At 43.9% G+C, this 19,807-nt stretch overlaps 1 protein-coding gene across 1 annotated transcript in view; it reads left to right on the top strand.

Moving 5' to 3' along the window:
* The first annotated feature begins 1,242 nt into the window (after nucleotides 1–1,242).
* Nucleotides 1,243–19,807, top strand: part of LOC122558085 (AMP deaminase 3-like) — a 48,946-nt gene continuing 30,381 nt past the window's right edge. The window contains exons 1-6 of the mRNA XM_043706405.1: nucleotides 1,243–1,406; nucleotides 5,127–5,352; nucleotides 8,258–8,456; nucleotides 10,931–11,096; nucleotides 12,733–12,952; nucleotides 13,873–14,002. Coding sequence (XP_043562340.1) covers nucleotides 1,385–1,406; nucleotides 5,127–5,352; nucleotides 8,258–8,456; nucleotides 10,931–11,096; nucleotides 12,733–12,952; nucleotides 13,873–14,002 — 963 coding nt within the window. The 5' untranslated portion in view covers nucleotides 1,243–1,384. The remainder of the gene's footprint in view (nucleotides 1,407–5,126; nucleotides 5,353–8,257; nucleotides 8,457–10,930; nucleotides 11,097–12,732; nucleotides 12,953–13,872; nucleotides 14,003–19,807) is intronic.

Genomic DNA, 19,807 nt, shown 5'->3' with positions numbered 1-19,807 from the left:
TCCAAGGGGCCAATAAAACCTTAAATTTAAATAATTTCCCGCAACCAGTCCCCTTAAAACATTTTGAACAAACTGAAAGGTGTCTGGCTTATTGGTGACTGGAGGGAGGGTGTGACTCATTCCGGAATGATTGGAGGTTTTGTTTCTGGTTACCTGAGATCTGTTTTACCGTTTTACCTGCCTGAACAGTAAGTTTAACCTATAAAGGAACAAACAACAGCTCTCACTGTTACCAGATTGTCTGTGGTTCTATTGGGAGTGACATCAGTGGAATCAATTGGATGATTAGACTTGGGATTCCGTCTGTTGTTCCAGTTTAAATATAGCCAGGTATGAGATGGTAAGAATTCACATTGGGACTGTGACTGTAGCTGGAGCTAGTGTCAATCATCTCAGTCCTGGTGTTGTGGTGGACTGTCAGGGTAGATGACTCCTGGGGCAATTAGCCCAGTCCAGGTTACTCTCTCTGTATTTGTGAATTTATCACGTGTGTTTGCTATTTACTGCAGTCTAATTTGTTAGATTTTGTTTAAAAGAGAGAAATTGCAACTTGAAGCATTCCCTTTAATTCAGTGCCCCCATTCAATTTAACCGGACTGATGTATAAATGCAGTGACTACAAGAGCAGGGCAGAGGCTCGGAATCCTGACTCCTCATAACCTGTCCACTGTCAGCAAGGCACAAGTGTGATGGAACACTCCCCATTTCCCTGGGTGAGGGCAGCTCAGACAACAACAATGAAGCTGACACCATCCAGGCCAAAGCAGCCCAGCTGATTTACACTCCATCCCTCCAACTTCACTCTGCCACTGACGCTCAGGAGCAGCAGTGTGTACCATCTACAAGATGCACTGCAGAAATTCACAAGGGCTCCTTAGACAGCACCTTCCAAACGCATGACCTTTATCACTGGGACGGACAAGGGCAACAGATTTAGGGGAACACCAGTCAGTTCCCTACCTGAAGTGAGACCTTGCCCTTCCTTCACTGTTGTCAGACCAGAATCTCTTCCCCAACAGACCTGTGTTACCTGCATCACATGGACTGCAGCAGCTCAAGGAGGCTGCTCCCCACTACTTTCTCAAGGGCATACAGGAGAGGCAGTAAATGCCGGCCAGCCAGCAACACGAGTCATCTGAAAGAATTAAAAATGCCCTCCCTGTCCCGTTCACATTCCCGGTTATGAAGCTGAGTGAGATGCCCACTGCCCTCAATCCGGTTGGTATTTACTGCTGATCCCGTTCGGCTGAAGCCTCTGGCGGTGCTTCAGCTGCTTAAAATAGCGCCAGACCCGGGAATAAAACACGGAGCGGCGGCTCATTGTAAAACAGCGCCGGCTTCGACACACCGGCACCCGGGAGCGGGAGCGAGACCGAGACCGAGAATGGCCGGAACCCCGATCATAGGTAAGGCCAGGGGGGATGGAGTCCTCCTCAGACCCAGACGGTCAGCCCCCGCAATAAATAATCTGATCCTGAGATGTTCGAGAGACCCTCCCCTCCCTCCCCCTCAGAGTGAGGGCGGGGGGCAGTTTTCCCTCGTCTGTGCTGGGTCCCGCCGCTATTGCGTTAGATTGTTCCTGTTGTGCAGAGCAGGAAAAAGTTGAATTTGAATCTTTCAAATATTTCTAAATCTACCTTCTCTATCTAGTTCTGAAAAAGAAAATTCTCCTACCTCCGAAAATCTCTTTAGAGACAAATAAGTATTTTTATTCACTGTTGTAATTAATGTAGGAAAATTCATTTTGCGGGGAAAGATACTGGGCAGGAGCTAAAGATTTAAAGACACAACCAGCATCTTATCCCATTACCTTGGGCTTAGTTCTTGAGATTAGTTGACTTGCTGTGATTCAGGACGGAGTGAAACTGCAGAGGGCAAAATAGTTTTCCATCCACTGCAGTTTGAAAGTTACAGGCCGTTCTGATACAGAACTGTTTCCACTGTTTCTGAAGAGTCAGGAACTGGTGGTCAGAGAACCTGGATGGATCCAGGGTGATTGGGGGAGGGGTGAAGATAGATACTGTACGCACTTTTTTTTTGTTAGTTGTGCTGACCGCCCAGTGGAAGCAGATTCAATAACAACTTTCAAAAGGGAATTAGATAAAAACTTGGAAAGGCAGAATTTGTATGGCTATGGGGAAAGAACAAGGGATGGTTTAAACAGCTCCCACTGGCCTCCCCCCGTTATGATTGCACAGTCTGACCTAGACCTGTCCTTCTCAATTCTATAGTTAGCTTAGTTTAAAGATTCCAAGCCATGCCTGAGAAATTTCTCCCATACTCAATGATAATGTGTATCTCCAAACAAAGCAAACCAAAGTCTTAGAAATCCAGCTGCTGTCCGTCGCAGTATTTACAGCACAGAACCAGGCCATTTGAGCGAACTGGTCCATTTCTGTTTATGCTCCACAGGAGCCTCCTGCCATATAAAGCTGACCGCAGTTTGTATTCTAATCGAGAATGTGTATGTCTCATTTCACGTGATGACGTGGGATCATTTCCCCTGGAAGAGCGAATGGTGAAAGGAGTGATTAAGAATAAGAATTAGGAGATTGTCTTTACACAGAGGATTGTTGAAGCACAGAATACTTTACAACAGGGAATAGTTGGGACAGACTCCATTGTATTAATAAAGGGTTTGGAGGCAGAGTCGACCAATGGGATTAGTTTGAGATTGGTACAGTGCAATGGGGCAGTTAATTTGGGAATGATCTATAGCTTTTCAGAGATAGTGAAACTGTGGGATTAGTTTGATTTATACAGAACTGAGAGAGCAGGTCACTGGGATTTCTTTGTTTTTGACACACGGAGAGTAGGACAGTGGGATGAGTTTGGGATTGATTCAGAGTTATGAGTGGTGGGGGGGTTGTCAATGGGACCAGTTTGATATTTTTCTAGGCTTAACCAAAGATGCAGAATGGTGTCACTTGGTTTCAAATATTTGGGGTTCAGTTGGAGTTATAACTGTGTCAGTGTTATATAATATTTGTGGTTAAGTGGAATGCTGTGTACCTAAGCTGTAATAGCACTAACTGGGAGGTATCAAAACTATAAGCCAACCTCCCATCCATTGACTCCATCTATACTTCTCCTGCCTCGGAAAGTTAGCCAGCATAATCAAGGACCCTTCTCACCTCAGAAAAATCTCTTCTAAACCTCTTCCATTGGGTAAAAGATACAAAAGCTTAAACACAGTTAACAACAAATTCAAGAAAAACTTCTTCCTGCTGATACTAGACTTCTGAATGGACCCCTCAAATTTTAAACTTAATGTTAATCTCATTCGTTGCGCACCTTCTCTGCATCCGTAACATTGTAATTGTCACTCTGTTCCATAACCCTAATGCACTTTGTATGGTACAATCTGCCTGTCCTGTATGCAAAACAAAAACTTTCACTGTACCTAGATACATGACAGTAATAAATCAAATCAAATCAAAAAGTCTGGAAATACTGTATGGTCTTCTGATAGTGAACTGTGTATAAATAAATAGCAATTCAATATCATAGAATTACAGAAAAGTACAACTTGGGAGGCTGTTCAGCTCATTAGGTCTGTGTTGCAGAGTTTCTTCAGAAATTAAGCCCACTGACTTTAGCAACTGAATAAAGTTGTCTTGTGAAGTACTTAATATCATATTAGATTGTCGCGATGAAAATAGGCCATCCTTCCCTCTCTCCTGATTGTGTTATACGTTGGCAGAAAAGGGCTCTTGCAAATTGCCTGCCTTTGTTGTCCCACCTTTCGTAATGAATTTTTTGACAGTTAAGCATATTTTTATTACCAAAGATAAATCAATAAGTAATCATGAACTCTAACAAATCACATGTAAAACCCTGATCCTATTAAGGAAAAGTCCAGGATGTTCCTCTTACCCTTCGTAACATAGTATCAAAGTAGGCTATTCAACCCCCTCAATAGTGTGACAGTGCTGCTCCTTTAACAAGATTATGTTGAATTTAGCTTTTTGTGCCAAGGGGTGTGTTTATGGGGATGTTGCATCATTAAGTTGCGATAGAGTTGGTTGGGGTTTCAGATATGTTAAGTTATTCTATATTCTGTTCTCTTCTATTTGTGTTTCATTCAGTAGTTTGTAAATAAATTGTTTTGTTTAAAACTGAGTGGTTGAGCCAGCTGAATCACTCCTGGAATATCCACCTTACATTTGCCTAAAACAACCAATAAGGTTAAGGTCTGGGCTACCTTCTTAAAATATTTTAAGGGGGTCTGACCAGATCCATAACAGAACCTGTTTAAAAAAGGTAAATTCAAACCCAGGTTCTTACAGGAGAGATGTTAGAGAGAAAGGATCAACCAGGGATCATTTGCTGAAGCATTGAACCTCTTTTCACAGCTGTTTCTCTGTCATTGCAAGTTTCTAACAGACTGCACTGCAAAAACTGGCCACTCCTCTTTCATTGTATGAGTGTTTTAAAACAAAACCTAAAAGCCTTTTTTCTCTGATTGTTGCCTTTGCCAATGGCTAACAGATACTGTCTAAGTCCTGAAACCCAGACAAATTGGAACTTCTGCCTTTTACAACCCCTCTTGAAAAATCCCAGGACAACATAACCTTGTTAAAGGAACAGCATCATCACACAAGCATTTCACAATTTAAACCATAGCTGATCTGTATTCCAACTCATATACTTGCCTTGGCTTTCCATTCTTAATAAACTTGACCAGTAAAACTCAATCTCTGATTTACAATTGTTACTATGAGTTCCCATCTTCTCATTTTTGTGAGATAGAATTACATGCTTGTACCATATCTTGTGTGAGATGTATTTTCTAACTTGTCTCCTGAATAGCCCAACTCTAACTTGGAAACCCCCCACCCCCACATCAGCAAAGTAGTTTACTTTATATCTGCCCATCAATTATTTTCAAAAGCCTAAATACTTCAATCTTCCACATTCCAGGGAATAGAAGCCAACTTTACTCCCATTTGGAGTGCCTGGATGTGATCAGTTAACTTGACCAGGGATTTTCAATGACCCTAAGCTGGCATCTCTTATGAGGGGCATTCACTTCAGTTTGACTGAAGTAGTAAATACAAGAGTGAAGGATGTTCTAATGACTCTGTTACAATATAAACAACAATCATATTTTGTTCCCTCCGCAGCTGAAATGCCCAGACAATTCCCAAAGGTAGCACAGACAGAGGAGGATGAGCAAGTTCGAATTATAGCAGAGAAGGTGTTTGCTTCTGCCCTACGTGAGGAGGACACCAAGGATGCACTGTCATTGTTTGACATTGCCGAAGACTGCCCGATTGGTAAAAAGGAGGCCACGGAGAGGGAGCTACAGAAGGAGATTGCTGAACAGCAATCAGAGACCACTGCAAAGAGGTTGGCCCTTGATTGTCCAGAAATGTAAACTGAAAGAACTGTGGATGCTGTAAATGAGAAACATAATCAGAAGTTGCTGGAAAAGCACAGCAGTTCTGGCAGCATCTGTGAAGAGAAATCAAAGTTAATGTTTCAGGTCCAGTGACCCTTCCTCAGAACTCGGGTCACTGGATCCGAAACATGAACTTTGATTTCTCCTTGCAGATGCTGTCAGCACTGCTGAGCTTTTTCAGCAACTTCTACATTTATCCATAAACGATCCCAGTTGACCCTGCGCAAGGAATATTGGGGGTAAAAAAACAACTTCTTATACACCTTCGAAGGGGCATGACAACATTAAAGGGGGCCATTAACCATTGTACTGGTGCTGGCACTTGGATGGGGCTAATTAGCTCCTCTCGCTTGCTGTTCCCCCGCAGTTTTGTAAATATAGTTCCCTTTAAGTATTTATATAATTTCCTTTTAAAAGTTAACTATCGAATCTCTCCATTTCAGGTAATTGCATACAAATAGACCGCCCCTCTGGTACTTTTGCTAATTATCTTGACTGTATGTCCTCTGGCTATTGACATTTCTACCAGTGGAATCATTTCTTAGAATTTAATATTCAAAATCATTCATTACTTTGAACTCTCATTACATTTCCCCGTCCCCTTCTGTGGTTTAATCCAAACAATCCTAGTTGTTATTATTCTCTCAACATTTGATAAATGATAGAGGATGCTTTACTTTATTTAATCCTGTGTTATACCTGATCCTTAAATATTGGATGGAAACAGTGCAGAAGGAACTTTGCTTTTTGTCTATGATGCATCTATCAAGAGATCTATCAAGAGAGTTTCCAAAGGCACAGTATAAAGGAAACTTTTACTCTCTATCTAACTCATCTGTACTTGTCAAGGGAGTGTCTGATGTCACAATGTAGAGGAGGCTTCTACAGAATCTTGACAGGACTGTCCAAACATTTTTGTATGGGGACAGGGGCTACGTTTCATTTTTTCTCTCACATGGGAGTTGGTGGCAATTTTCTAAAAAAAGTAAACTTTGCCACAACTGCAAACATTAATTTAAGAGAAAAAAAACTTCCAAAGCAGTAAAATGATATTTCAAATAAATGAGTTATTAATAAGTAAAGGCAATTAAAATGTGCCAAGCAGCAGAGTAAACTGAAATCATTTTTTTTGCCCTTTTGTTTAAGAAACAAAGGTAGAGGGAGAAAGCGATTGGACCTAAATCCTGATTACCCGCGAAAGGGATTGGAACTGGGCCTCAGTTACGGAATTGGCTTTAGTTAACACTGGCCTTGGTTCACCTCTTGTGGGGCACAATCTGAGCTGCGGGCGGGAAGGGATTTTCCCATTTCTCCCAGTCTGTTATGTGGATACATTTCTGGGGAGGGAGGAGGAGGGAAAGGGTCCAGCTCATTCTAACTCACTCACTCAGTCATGCGCCCCTCCCCCTTAGTCACTCTCTCATTCACTTGTCCTCCACCAATTGCTCACCCAGTCACCCTGCAGTCAATCTCACACCACCTATGACCATGGCCACTCTCTTGTCACCCACACAACTCTCACCCACTTGCTTCCCTCACTGACAGTTTGCCTAACACTTACACCCCATCTCTGACACCAGCAGTAGCCTCACTGTCTTATCCATTCTCCCTAAGCCAGTGCCTGTCAGAAAGCCTCCTGACTAATTCTGGATTATGGTGCTGGAAGAGCACAGCAGTTCAGGCAGCATCCAAGGAGCTAAACTGCTCATGTTGTGCTGTGCACAGCTCCTCCAATCACAGGCTGTTTTCTTTCAATACTCGCTGCTTCTGGATTCCCTAGTGGCCTGTATTTTGAACAAGGCTTGAGGGGTGACATAGAGCCAATGGGCTGCCTTATGGACAAGCCTGCTCTAGAGCTTTTTATCTAGCTCTTACATTCTTTAAATTCCCTTCTAAGAGATGGGGCAGAGTTGCAGTGACTCTTCCAGCTCAAGCTCAAACTAGGACAAGAGGGCCTCAAAATTAGGGGGAGCAGATTTAAGACTGAATTGAGGAGGAACTTCTTCACTCAGAGGGTTGTAATCTATGGAATTCCCTGCCCAGTGAAGTAGTTGAGGCTTCCTCAGTAAATGCTTTCAAAGCTAAAGTAGATAAATTTTTGAACAGTAAAGGAATTAAGGAGAGCGGGTAAGTGGAACTGAGGCCACAACAAGATCAGCCATGATCTTATTGAATGGAGGAGCAGGCTTGAAGGGCCAGATGGTCTACTCCTGCTCCTACTTCTTACGTTGTTATCCCTCCCACATCATAAATGGTGAAAAACATTTAAAGTTCCACTTTTTTAAAGAAAAGGTCCACCCCTTTTCCTTAGAACACAGTTTGCTGATCTACAATAGGTCCCAATCTGACAACACCTCAATTGTTTCAAGTTACTCCGCAGCCTTGCTCTTGGCTAATCTCAGTAATGTCTCCTGCCTCCCCCACCCCTGCGAACACTCTGTGATCCTTGCGCTTCTCTAATTCTAATCTCTCTGATTTTAGTTGCTGCTCTGTTTGCAGGTGATTCCTTCAGCTGCCTGGAATTCCCTCCTTAAATTTCCTTTCCTCCTGGCTTCTTTTAGACTCTCTTGTGCATCTGTCTTAATGTCCCCTAATTTGACTCAATGTCCAGTTTTTCTTTGCTAATTACAGGACATTAAAGCTGCTACATGATAAAGCCTGTTGGTAATTTGCCTCCTGATCCAAGTCTGATTTTTTTTTTCTCAGTATTACATTTTCAATAAATACCCTCCCACTCTGAATATTGTAGTAGATTATTGATTTTGATCAACTTTACTTGTGATGATTTGGTTTTTAGAGAATAGAAGACCTCAATCGTATTTCCTGTATCTCTCCAAACTTCTCTTTTCCCAGAAAGAAGAGCCTCAGGCTGATACGATCCCATTCGTTGTCCTTGCAGATCCCAACTCCTGATGTGACTTTCTCAGTGGTGGATTCCCCATCTTTGACTCCACAGACACCCATTCAGAGTGTTCCTTTGTTTGGAATACAACTGCCCTATGACGTGCCTGAATTTCAGCGAGTGACCATTACTGGAGACTACTGTGCAGGGGTAATGAACACATCACTACAGTTGATTTTACAATTCTCATCCATTTTTTTTTCAAATCCCTTTGGGTTTTATTCCTCCCTATCTGAATGAAATCCTCTAGCCAAACAACTGTCCAAGATATCTGTGCTCCGTCGCTTTTGGGCCTTTAAGCATCCACTATTAGTGGCCAGGCCTTCAGTTTCTTGGGATCTGAGCTCTGAAATTCCCTCCCTACCTCTCCTCCATATAAGGTGCTTCTTAAAACCTGAAATAAAATTTGAACTACTTTACAGGTCTAGCAGCATCTGTGGAGTGAGAATCAGAGTTGATGTACCACTGTTCTGCCTACAATAGAACAAGATGTTCATCGATTGTTCTATAAGGTTTTTAATCTTATTATTTTTACTTTCCTTCATTTCATTTTATCTACTCGCAGTTCACTCCGAGTGAGATGTAACTCAAGGTCAGTCCAAAAGATTGAGAAACAGTCTGGACCCTTTCTAGCCTTGTCCCATTTTACTGGTTATGTTACCAGACTGATAAACCAAAGATGGGAATTCAAATCCCACCACAACTGTGAATTGAATTCAGTGTATTAAATTAATCTGATACAAGAGTCTAGTATCAGTAGTGGTGGCCTGCTGGATTCTGGTGATGAACTTCGGACACTAATGCATAGGAAAGGAAATCTGCAAAGGACTTCTTCAAACATTTTGGGATGCCACATGGCTCAGTGGTTAGCATTGGTGCCTCACCATGCCCGGGACCCGGGTTCAATTCCACCCTCGAGCAGCCGTCTCTGTGGAGTTTGACCATCTCTCTGTCTGAGTGGACTTCCTCCGGGTGCTCCGGTTTCCTCCCACAGTCCAAAGATGTGCAAGTTAGGTGGATTGACTGTGCTGAATTGTCCAGCATGGCCAGGAACGTACAAGCTACGTGGGTTAGCCATGGGAAATGCAGGGTTACAGGGATAGGGTAGGATTGTGGGTCTGGATGGGATACTCTTTGGATGGGTGATGTGGATTTGATATGCTGAACGGCCTGCTTATACACTGTAGGGATTCTATGATCCTTATCCGGTCTGGCCCACGTGTGTCTCCAGACTCAGCAGTGTGGCTGATCTTAACTGCCCTCTGACATGGCCCATAAGCACCTGTGTTAAGGCCACTATGTATATAGTCTTATCAATGCTACCCATATGCTGTGAATGAATATAAACAGCTTTGTCCTTCTACTATCCCTTCTACCAAACTCTGAGCATTTTCTAAGACAGTGGGTTAACAATTTCCATTAGTCTAAAGGATCCCTCCCCGTGGACTGTGTAACTGGTATTTTATGTGCCAATTGCCATCTCTAAATGTTAGTAGTTTTAATCTTGAATGAAATGACCACAGTGTACAAGTCAATTATTATTCCTTCTGTGCAAATGCAGTAAGAACTTTTTAGTGGGGTACAAAAGAGGCAACGAGATAACTCAACAAGTAGGGATTACAGTCGGTTCTGCTATAAAGTGCGTTTCTTCAACGTGAGTTGTTTATAACGCAATTGAAGAATTTAGACCATCATTTGTAGAACATGAACTTTCCTCACCTGTATTGGCTATAACGCAATTCCAGTCCCATTGGTCTAAATGGTGCTGCTATTATGTGATTTTCTTATAATGCAGGATCACATCAGAACAGGACTATCATGTTACATCAGAATAGACTTTATTTAGAATTATATAAGATATATCCATTTATTCAAAATTAGGATGTGAGCATTTCTGTTAAGGCTTGCCAATCCTTAATTTCCCTCAAGAAAGTGGAGAAGAGGATGAAGATAAAGTACCTTCTTGAACACAATTGAATATCTTGCTGAGCATTTCCAGAGAAGCAGATTAAAAGTCAGTCACATTGCTGTGGGTATGTCTTAGTTAGGATGACAGATTTCCCTGCCCAAAGGACATTAGTGAGCAAGATGAATTTTTGCAACAATTTGATATTTCAATGGTAACCATTGTTTTAGAGCACAGAACAGGTCATTCAGTACATTAAGCGTGTAGTGAGAGTTTATGCTTGACAAGGAGAAAGTGAGGACTGCAGGTGCTGGAGGTTAGAGTCATAAAGTGTGGCCCTGGAAAAGCACAGCAGGTCAGGCAGCATCTGAGGAGCCATTCCTGATGAAGGTCTTATGCCCGAAATGTCGATTCTTCTGCTCCTCAGATGCTGCCTGACCTGCTGTGCTTTTCCAGGGCCACACTGTTCAACTTTATGCTCAACAAGAACCCCTTCCCACCTTACTTTCCCTTGCCTTGTGCAATGCAAACTTGGAATTTCAGGCCAGTGGGCCTAGTGCAGAACTGGGAAGACTGGGGGAGGTGAGGACTTGTACAGCCTAGGAGGTGCTGAGAAAGTAGGAATTAGGAGTAGAAGTTTAGTCTAGACTTTAAAATGGAGGCAGGGGGAAGGGGAAAGAAAAGCTTAATGAGTTCTGTCCAATACTGTCTTACCCAGATCACTGTTGAGGACTATGAACACGCTGCCAGAGGCCTGATCAAAGCCCTGTTCATTCGTAAGAAGTACATGCGTCTTGCCTACCAGCTCTTTCCCAGAACAACAGGCCAGTACCTCCAATCAATCGAAAATGATCAATGGCTAGAGGAAGATGAAGTTTTACCAGGTAAGTGGATTTGAATTGTATGTGTGTATGTGTGCACTTGTGTGTATGCATGCATTTATGGAGGGTATAGGTGTGCTTGTGTCTATGTATTTGAGTCAGTCCATCTTGGTGTTCATTATATTAGAGAACCTTTAAGTGTCAGTATTGGGAAGAGTGCATGCATGTTGAGAATGTCTATTTCAGTGTATGGCTGTATATTTGCGTGCATTTAAGAGGATGGTTTCATGTGTGTATATTCATGAGTGTATCTTTGTGTCATTGGATTGAGGTAGAGGTTGTGTAGAATGGAAGTAGAACACGATATGAGCGCCAATTTAACAATTTTTATTGTGGCAAAATCCCAGCCACTGATGTGAAATCTGGGCATTATAACCAGTTAATGTACAAAAATGCTTCATAAAACTTAAGTTTTGACTTTGACATAAGTAAAAATAAAGTAACAGCATGTAAAGTATATGAATATTTATTGCTTCTAGTTTTAACCAGTGAGACCCTCATACAGACTTTGCAGAAGATCTCTTAGCAACTGGCAAAATTGATGAGGTCCACAAGCCCTGTTCAGCTTATACAAGTGCTTACCACTTGCCCAAACTCTCTCCAAATCCCACAACCCCATCTACCCATCCTCTCCCCTTATCTTAGAGATCTCAGGGGGTTGTAGGCAATGGTTCCTCCTATGCTATGCAGCAATCCAGAGCTTGCTATCAGACCCGAGCACAAATTGGCTCTTTTAAGTAACCACTGTGTGTAGCAGTGTAAAATAGGTTAAAGAAGTCATCAATTTGAATGAATAGGCCACGGCCTGAAGCAAACCTAATTATAGAATAAGGGGAAGCTCATTTGAAACTGAGATGCAAAGGAATTTGTGCCATCAGAGGGTAGTGAATTTCTGGAATTCTCTATCCTAGAGAGACTAGTTCACTGAAAGTATTTAAGGAGGCAGATAGCTTTTTGAAATATTGAGGAGTTGACGCCTATGAAGAACTGGCATGAAAGAGGAATTGAAACCTGGGGCAGGTCAGTCATGACCTTACAGAATGGTGGGACAGACTTGAGGGGCTGAATGTTCTATTTTTGCTCCTATTTCTAATGTTCTCAAAGGAAATGTTGATTGTGAGACTGGAGAAAGTTCTAGAGATAAAAAGTTGTGAGGCCGTGGAGGGATTTGAAATCAAGGACAAGAACATTAAAATCAAGATGTTGCTTAACCCATAATGCAGTTACTCCAGGGAATACAAAACGATTGTATGCAGTCTCCCCTGATGATTTAACTCCTGAATCCTAGCAATCAGATAACAACATATTCTGACAAGCAAGGAAATGGGGCTTGAGTAATCAAAACACTCTATAGTATCAGACTCTTGGATGCCTTACCCTAAGCCAATGAATAACTTCACCGTCCTGAGATTATGTGATTGATCACAATGATTGGTCAACAACTCTAACACCATTGGACTTTATGAATACCAGTATTGACAGTGAGGTTTGTTTTGGCATCCTTGAAAACAGAAATTCTGCTTGTTACCGTTTGAGATTTCTCCTTGCTCTTATGAGATGAAGGCATGTTTATCATTGTTCAAACTATTGATAGGATGCAGTTAATTACAGCTAACTGCTGTCCATTTGTATTGAGCAGATTTCCATCCACCCCCCAGGGATGGTGAGGATCCATATGACCTCAGTCTTGCTCCGGACAATCTGGAATATGTAGCAAGGATGAAGGAGGGAATCATCTTTGTTTATGAAAACAAGGAGATGCTGGAACTGGATGAACCCAAAAGTCTACCTTACCCAGATCTGCAAACCTTCACACTAGACCTGAATCATGTCCTTGCCCTGATTGCTGATGGGCCCACGTAAGTTCACTCCTTATGGAGCTAACAAGGAATTAGGCAGATGTTAGGAGATACAACATTTTATCTAATCAAAGATGACTTGTTTTGAAAGTTCTGAAAATGTTACTCTTCTGAGTGTAGATTTTGCAGTGTGCAGGTTGGTGACACAATATAGAAGTAGGAGGGACAGGGTGGAGAACTCAGTGTTGGTACACTGTTGGATAGACTATAGGGCAGAGTTCTCTGGGTTAATAGTCTATAGGATAAACACAATACGGAATGCTCTGTGTTAGTTGTTTTTAGTTGGAGGTTGGCATTGCCTGGCACTCTATTGTGAATGTTATCTGCTCCTTGTCAGTCCAAGTCTAGTTGTTGTCTGATTTCTGCTGGGGACTGGCTTGCATTGTTCCGAAAAGTTTTGAATAGAACACAGCAATAGATTCAGCAATAGCTAACAGCCACACTTTGATAAGTGAAGGTCTTAATTTGGTACTGATTGTGTCTATCACGCATTATGAACTTGCCACTTTTCACCATATTACCCAAAGTACCTTACAAAGCTGATTCAAGGCATCGAATTCAACTCTAACTTGACTCAGTATTACTTTTTAAATTACAAGTCAAGAGCTTTAAACTAATGAAAGAGTTCCAATTGATCACACTGCATCAGGAAATTCAAGGCAGGAATGCTGCATCTCCCCCTGTCACCCCATTATTGCATATTGAACAATTGAGGAAGATGGGGAGATTTCATTGCATTGAAACAATCTTAAATTGAGGACCTGATTGAACACTTAGAAACTGAAAAACTGTTTCATTTGGGTGGGGATGCTGGGGGTGGGGGGGGGGGGGTGGTGGGGAGGTGTTGTGGGCTTGAAAGTTGTTAAGTTAGGATTTGAATTGAATATCTAATTTCAGACCTAATGACATTCCTTCCACAGGAAGACTTACTGCCATCGGAGGCTAAACTTCTTGGGATCAAAATTTTACCTACACGAGATGTTAAACGAAATGGCAGAACTTCGGGAGCTGAAAGGTGTACCCCATCGGGACTTCTACAATGTTAGGAAGGTAATGCATCTGTATAGATAAAGAGGAATATTATTTCCCATGGCATTAATGATCTGAGATAGTTGAAGAGAATCTGTGCTTTCCTGTCATGCAGATTGTGCAGCTATTAGAAGAATGCAAGAAGGTCACCAATAAATGCCATAGGACATTCAAGAGAAATATCTTTATCCAGAGTGGGGAGGATGTGGAACCTGATACCACAGGGAGAAGTTGAGGCAATGTATTACTAGCTTCAGAAGTTCCACTCCAGTCAGTGACACACACCAACAGGTATTCCCAGTAATAGATGGTGACTAAATTACTCTAGATAAATGCATTGTAGGGTAAGCTAAATAAACACATGAGGAAGAAATATATGTGAAGATATGTTGATGGAGTGAGATTAAGGGGATGTGGGAGTGGGAGGGGGCTCTTATGGAGCATTAACATTGGCATGGACCAGATTGGATGACTGGCCACATACTACACAAATCTGTGAAATTTCCAACTTGGAATCACCCCTTTTAATAAGGAGCTGGGACATGTGCAGCTTTTGAGAGGTGGGGTAGCTATCATTAATTTTTTTAGTTTTCTCAAAAAAAAATCCTGACTTTTTCAGGCCCCTCCTGTTGTGATTGCACACTGTTCATTCACCAAATTATTTCAACTGATGTATTACGGGCTAAATTGTTCCCATTGCATATATAAGCTTCAGCAAGGATAACTTTGCCCGTGGTTATGTTATTACCCTGTCTGTGAATCAGACTCAAATAATTCTGCCCACCAGTACCTTCACAAGGCATCTTGAGATAGATTGACAATAAATGTCAGTCTTGTCAGCAGGTGATTTAAAAGTAATATTTTTTGTTCTTCATGATTGAATGTGATTACATCTGGAAGAACAAGTTTCATATTAACCAGGTCTTCTGTGGACATCTGGGGAATAAGCAAAGAATTTAAGATAAACTTGTAGTAAATGAATCAGGCTGCTGTTTCTAATCCAATAGACACTAATTTCTGTATTAAAGGAGAAATCCTTATATTCCATGAACATTCATTTAAACAGTGCCAATCATGAGCTCAGGACGTCCTAATTAGCAAATATTGGCTTGATATGAGCTACGGCTCAAAATGTGAGTTCCACTGCAGAGACTTCAGCACAATTCCAGGCTGACCTACCCACCTAGTACTGAGGGAGTGCTGCACTGCCAGAGGGTCAGTATTGAGGAAGTTTTGCACTGTTGAAGGATCAGTGCTGAGGGAGCGCCGCAATGTCAGAGGTTCAGTATTGAGGGAGAACGGCACTGTCCGAGGTTCAGTATTGAGGGAGTGCCGCACTGTTGGAGAGTCAGTGCTGAGGGAGCGCTGCACTGTCGGAGGGTCAGTATTGAGGGAGCACCGCGCTGTTGGAGGGTCAGTGTTGAGGGAGCGCCGCACTGTCAGAGGATCAGTGTTGAGGGAGCGCTGCACTGTCAGAGGGTCAGTGTTGAGGGAGCGCCGCATTGTCGGAGGGTCAGTACTGAGAGAGCGCTGCGTTGTCAGAGGGTCAGTACTGAGGGAGAACTGCACTGTCAGAGGGTCATCACTGAGGGAGCGCTGCACTGTTGGATGGTCAATACTGAATGAGAACTGTATTGTCAGAGGGTCAGTACTGAGGGACTGCTGCACTGTTGGAGAGACAGTGCTGAGGGAGTGCCGCACTGTCGGAGGGTCAGTATTGAGGGAGTGTCACATTGTCGGAGGGTCAGTATTGAGGGAGTATCGCATTATCGGAGGGTCAGTATTGAGGGAGTGCCGCATTGTCGGAGGGTCAGTACTGATGGAACGCTGCACTGTCAGGGGGTCAGTGTTGAGGGAGCGCTGCGCTGTCAGAGGGTTCGGTACTGAGGGGGAACTGCACTGTCAGAGGGTCAGCACTGAGGGAACGCTGCACTGTTGGAGGATCAGTGCTGAGTGAGAACTTCATTGTCAGAGGGTCAGTACTGAGGGAGTGCCACACTGTCGGAGGGTCAGTGCTGAGGGAGTGCCGCATTGCCGGAGGGTCAGTATTGAGGAAGTGCTACACTGTCGGAGGGTTGACACTGAGGGAGCGCTGCACTGTCAGACGGTCAGTGTTGAGGGAGTGCCGCGCTGTCGGAGGGTCAGTATTGAGGGAGTGCAGTACTGTCGGAGGGTCAGTATTGAGGGAACGCTGCACTGTCAAAGGGTTGACACTGAGGGAGTGCTGCACTGTTAGAGGGTAAGTATTGAGGGAGCGCCGCGCTGTTGGAGGGTCAGTACTGAGGGAGCGCCGCACTGTCGGAGGGTCAGTATTGAGGGAGTGCCGCATTGTCGGAGGGTCAGTATTGAGGGAGTGCTACACTGTCGGAGGGTCAGTATTGAGGGAGTGCTGCACTGTCAGAGGGTCAGTGTTGAGGGAGCGCCGCATTGTCGGAGGGTCAGTACTGATGGAACGCTGCACTGTCAGAGGGTCAGTGTTGAGGGAGCGCTGCGCTGTCAGAGGGTCAGCATTGAGGGAACGCTGCACTGTTGGAAGATCAGTGCTGAGTGAGAACTTCAATGTCAGAGGGTCAGTGCTGAGGGAGCGCTGCACTGTCGGAGGGTCAGTGTTGAGGGAGCGCCGCATTGTCGGAGGGTCAGTACTGATGGAACGCTGCACTGTCAGAGGGTCAGTGTTGAGGGAGCGCTGCACTGTCAGAGGGTTCGGTACTGAGGGGGAACTGCACTGTCAGAGGGTCAGCACTGAGGGAACGCTGCACTGTTGGAAGATCAGTGCTGAGTGAGAACTTCATTGTCAGAGGGTCAGTACTGAGGGAGTGCCGCACTGTCGGAGGGTCAGTGCTGAGGGAGCGCTGCACTGTCGGAGGGTCAGTATTGAGGGAGTGCCGCATTGTCGGAAGGTCAGTATTGAGGGAGTGCTACACTGTCCGAGGGTCAGTATTGAGGGAGTGCTGCACTGTCGGAGGGTTGACACTGAGGGAGCGCTACACTGTCAGACAGTCAGTGTTGAGGGAGCGCTGCGCTGTTGGAGGGTCAGTACTGAGGGAGCGCTGCAATGTCAGAGGGTCAGTGTTGAGGGAGCGCTGCGCTGTCAGACGGTCAGCACTGAGGGAACGCTGCACTGTCAGAGGGTCAGTATTGAGGGAGTGCCGCACTGTCGGAGGGTCAGTATTGAGGGAACCCTGCACTGTCGAAGGGTTGACACTGAGGGAGTGCTGCACTGTCAGAAGGTCAATGTTGAGGGAGCGCTGCATTGTCGGAGGGTCAGTACTGATGGAGTGCTGCTCTGTCAGAGGGTCAGTGTTGAGGGAGCGCTGCACTATCAGAGGGTCAGCACTGAGGGAACGCTGCACTGTTGGAGGGTCAGTGCTGAGTAAGAACTGCATTGTCAGAGGGTCAGTACTGAGGGAGTGCTGCACTGTTGGAGGGTCAGTGCTGAGGGAGTGCCGCATTGTCGGAGGGTCAGTATTGAGGGAGTGTCGCACTGTCGGAGGGTCAGTACTGAGGGAGCGCCGCGCTGTCGGAGGGTTGACACTGACGGAGCGCTGCACTGTCAGACAGTCAGTGTTGAGGGACTGCCGCGCTGTTGGAGGGTCAGTACTGAGGGAGCGCCGCAATGTCGGAGGGTCAGTGCTCTGGGAGTGCCACACTGTCGAAGGTCAGTATTGAGGGTGTGCTATGCTGTCGGAGGGTCTGTGCTGAGGAAATGCTGTGCTGTCAGAAGGTCACTACTGAGGGAGTACCGTGTTGTTGGAGGGTCAGTAGTGAGGGAGAACTGCGCTGTTGGATGCTCAGCGCTGAGGGAGCACCGCGCTGTGAGATGTGCTATTTTTCAAATGCAGTGCTAAGCCAGAGCAACTGTAAACATTTCAAGATGTATGGTTCCTTGTCTAGTTTTCCATGTTTGATCTCATTTTTACGGAAATTGGGTGGGTGCGGGGGAACGGTTCCTTGCATTTCTGGCCTGTACCTGAATAAGCTGCTAATCTCTTTGCATTAACTCAGAGACTTTAACATTATTTAATATTAAGTAAACATATCTTGCATTCCCTGAGTCTATATTTAGATTCTATCTGGTGACTGTCTTTTAACTTTGTGTTTAAATCTCCATGTGTCGTATTTCAGGATGGAAATGATAAAAACAATGAACAAATGAAACACTTCAGCACCTGAAGTTGAGAGAATATAGGGTCGAACCTGAGATGACCAACTTATTTGTAGTCCTGCTCTGTCAATGAAGGAATTACTCATAACTAGGAGAAGTCTGCATTTAGAATATTTCATTATGACTAACATACAGTTATGAGCTGAATCCCATTTCCAGATAGGGGCAGTAGGGATTGTACTTTCTTTCCATGGTGGGCTGGCAAATAGTGAGGAGTGTAGCTTTAATTATAGCAGGATATAGATATGCTGGTCAAATGGGCAGGCAAATGGAATTCAATCCAGAGAAGTGTGAGGTGATGCACAAGGGCAGGACAAACAAGACAAGGGAATGGATGATGAACAGTAGGATCCTGGGAAGCGCTGAGGATCAGAGGGACTTTATGTGCATGTCTACCAGTCCCTTAAGACAGCGGGGCAGCTATATAAATTGGTTAAGAAGGAATGTGGGATACTTGTCTTTGTTAGCTGAGGCAGAGAGTTTAAGAGCAGCCAGGTTACACTGGAACTCTATAAAAGTTTCATTGGGCCACAGCTAGAGTGCTTTGTGCAGTTCTGAAATGCACATTTATAGGAGGGATGTGGTAGCATTGGAGAGGGTGCAGAGGAGGTTTACTATGATGCTGCCTGAGCTGGAGAGTTCTGGTTATGAAGAGAGAATGAACACACAAGGGTTGTTTTCTATGGAGCACCAGAAACTCAAATGTATAAAATTATGAGGGACATAGACAGGGCAGTCAAAAAAAACTGTTCCCCTTGATGGAGGGATCTTTAACTGGGGCCATAGATTTAAGGTAGGGGCAGGAAGTTTAGAGGGGATGTGAGGTCATTTTTCCCTACTCAGTTGGTGTGTGAATCTGGAACCCAATCCTGTAATGACGATAGAGTTTTAAACCCTCATAACATTTAAAACGTATTGAGATGCCAAGGCTATGGACCAAGTGCTGGAAAACGAGATTGGAATAGTTAGATGGTTGTTTTTGACTGTCACACACTCCAATGGCTGAAGGGCCTTGTTCTAGACCTCTATGACTCTATGGCTAACTGGTGAATGAAGAAGTTCCCTACTCTATGGGCAAATACCTGCAGTTGGAGGGTTTGGGAGGATGTGGGAACTCACAAGGGAGGAGTAAGTCCATATCCTATTGCCTTCCGGTTCAGTGACTATGCCAGTGGAGCTAACCCAAAAAACAATTTTAAAAATCATTTCCCTGCAGAAGCTAAGAAAAACAGCACTCAGTTTGTACGGTATACTTGCTATGCTTAGGGATGGCTGGGAATTCATTTCATGATTTCAGCCTCAGAGATCAGTGATATCCGGTGGGATGAAGTCCCTCATTCATATTACCATAATAGATTATCTGTATAAACAATCCTGAACAGATAATGAAGAATTTCACCAACCACTATTGAGCTTCCTTGGCATTAGTGTCACGTTGTCTGATGTAGTCCTGTAGGTAGCACTCTCATCTCAGAGTCAGTAAGTTTTGATTCAAGTTGTACTTCAAAGACTTTGAGTCATAATATTAGTGATTATCACTGTTTGTGGGAATTTACAGTGCTTCCAATATGGCACTAGTGCCTGTTCTTCAGAAGGTTTTTATTGGCTGTAAAGCAATTTGTGATGTCTTGAAGTTGTGAAAGGTGCTCTAGAAAAGTAAG

This window comes from Chiloscyllium plagiosum, chromosome 16 (genome assembly GCF_004010195.1).
Source record: "Chiloscyllium plagiosum isolate BGI_BamShark_2017 chromosome 16, ASM401019v2, whole genome shotgun sequence".
In the NCBI taxonomy this organism is placed as follows: domain Eukaryota; kingdom Metazoa; phylum Chordata; class Chondrichthyes; order Orectolobiformes; family Hemiscylliidae; genus Chiloscyllium; species Chiloscyllium plagiosum.
This window is presented reverse-complemented; position numbering and strand designations above follow the sequence as displayed.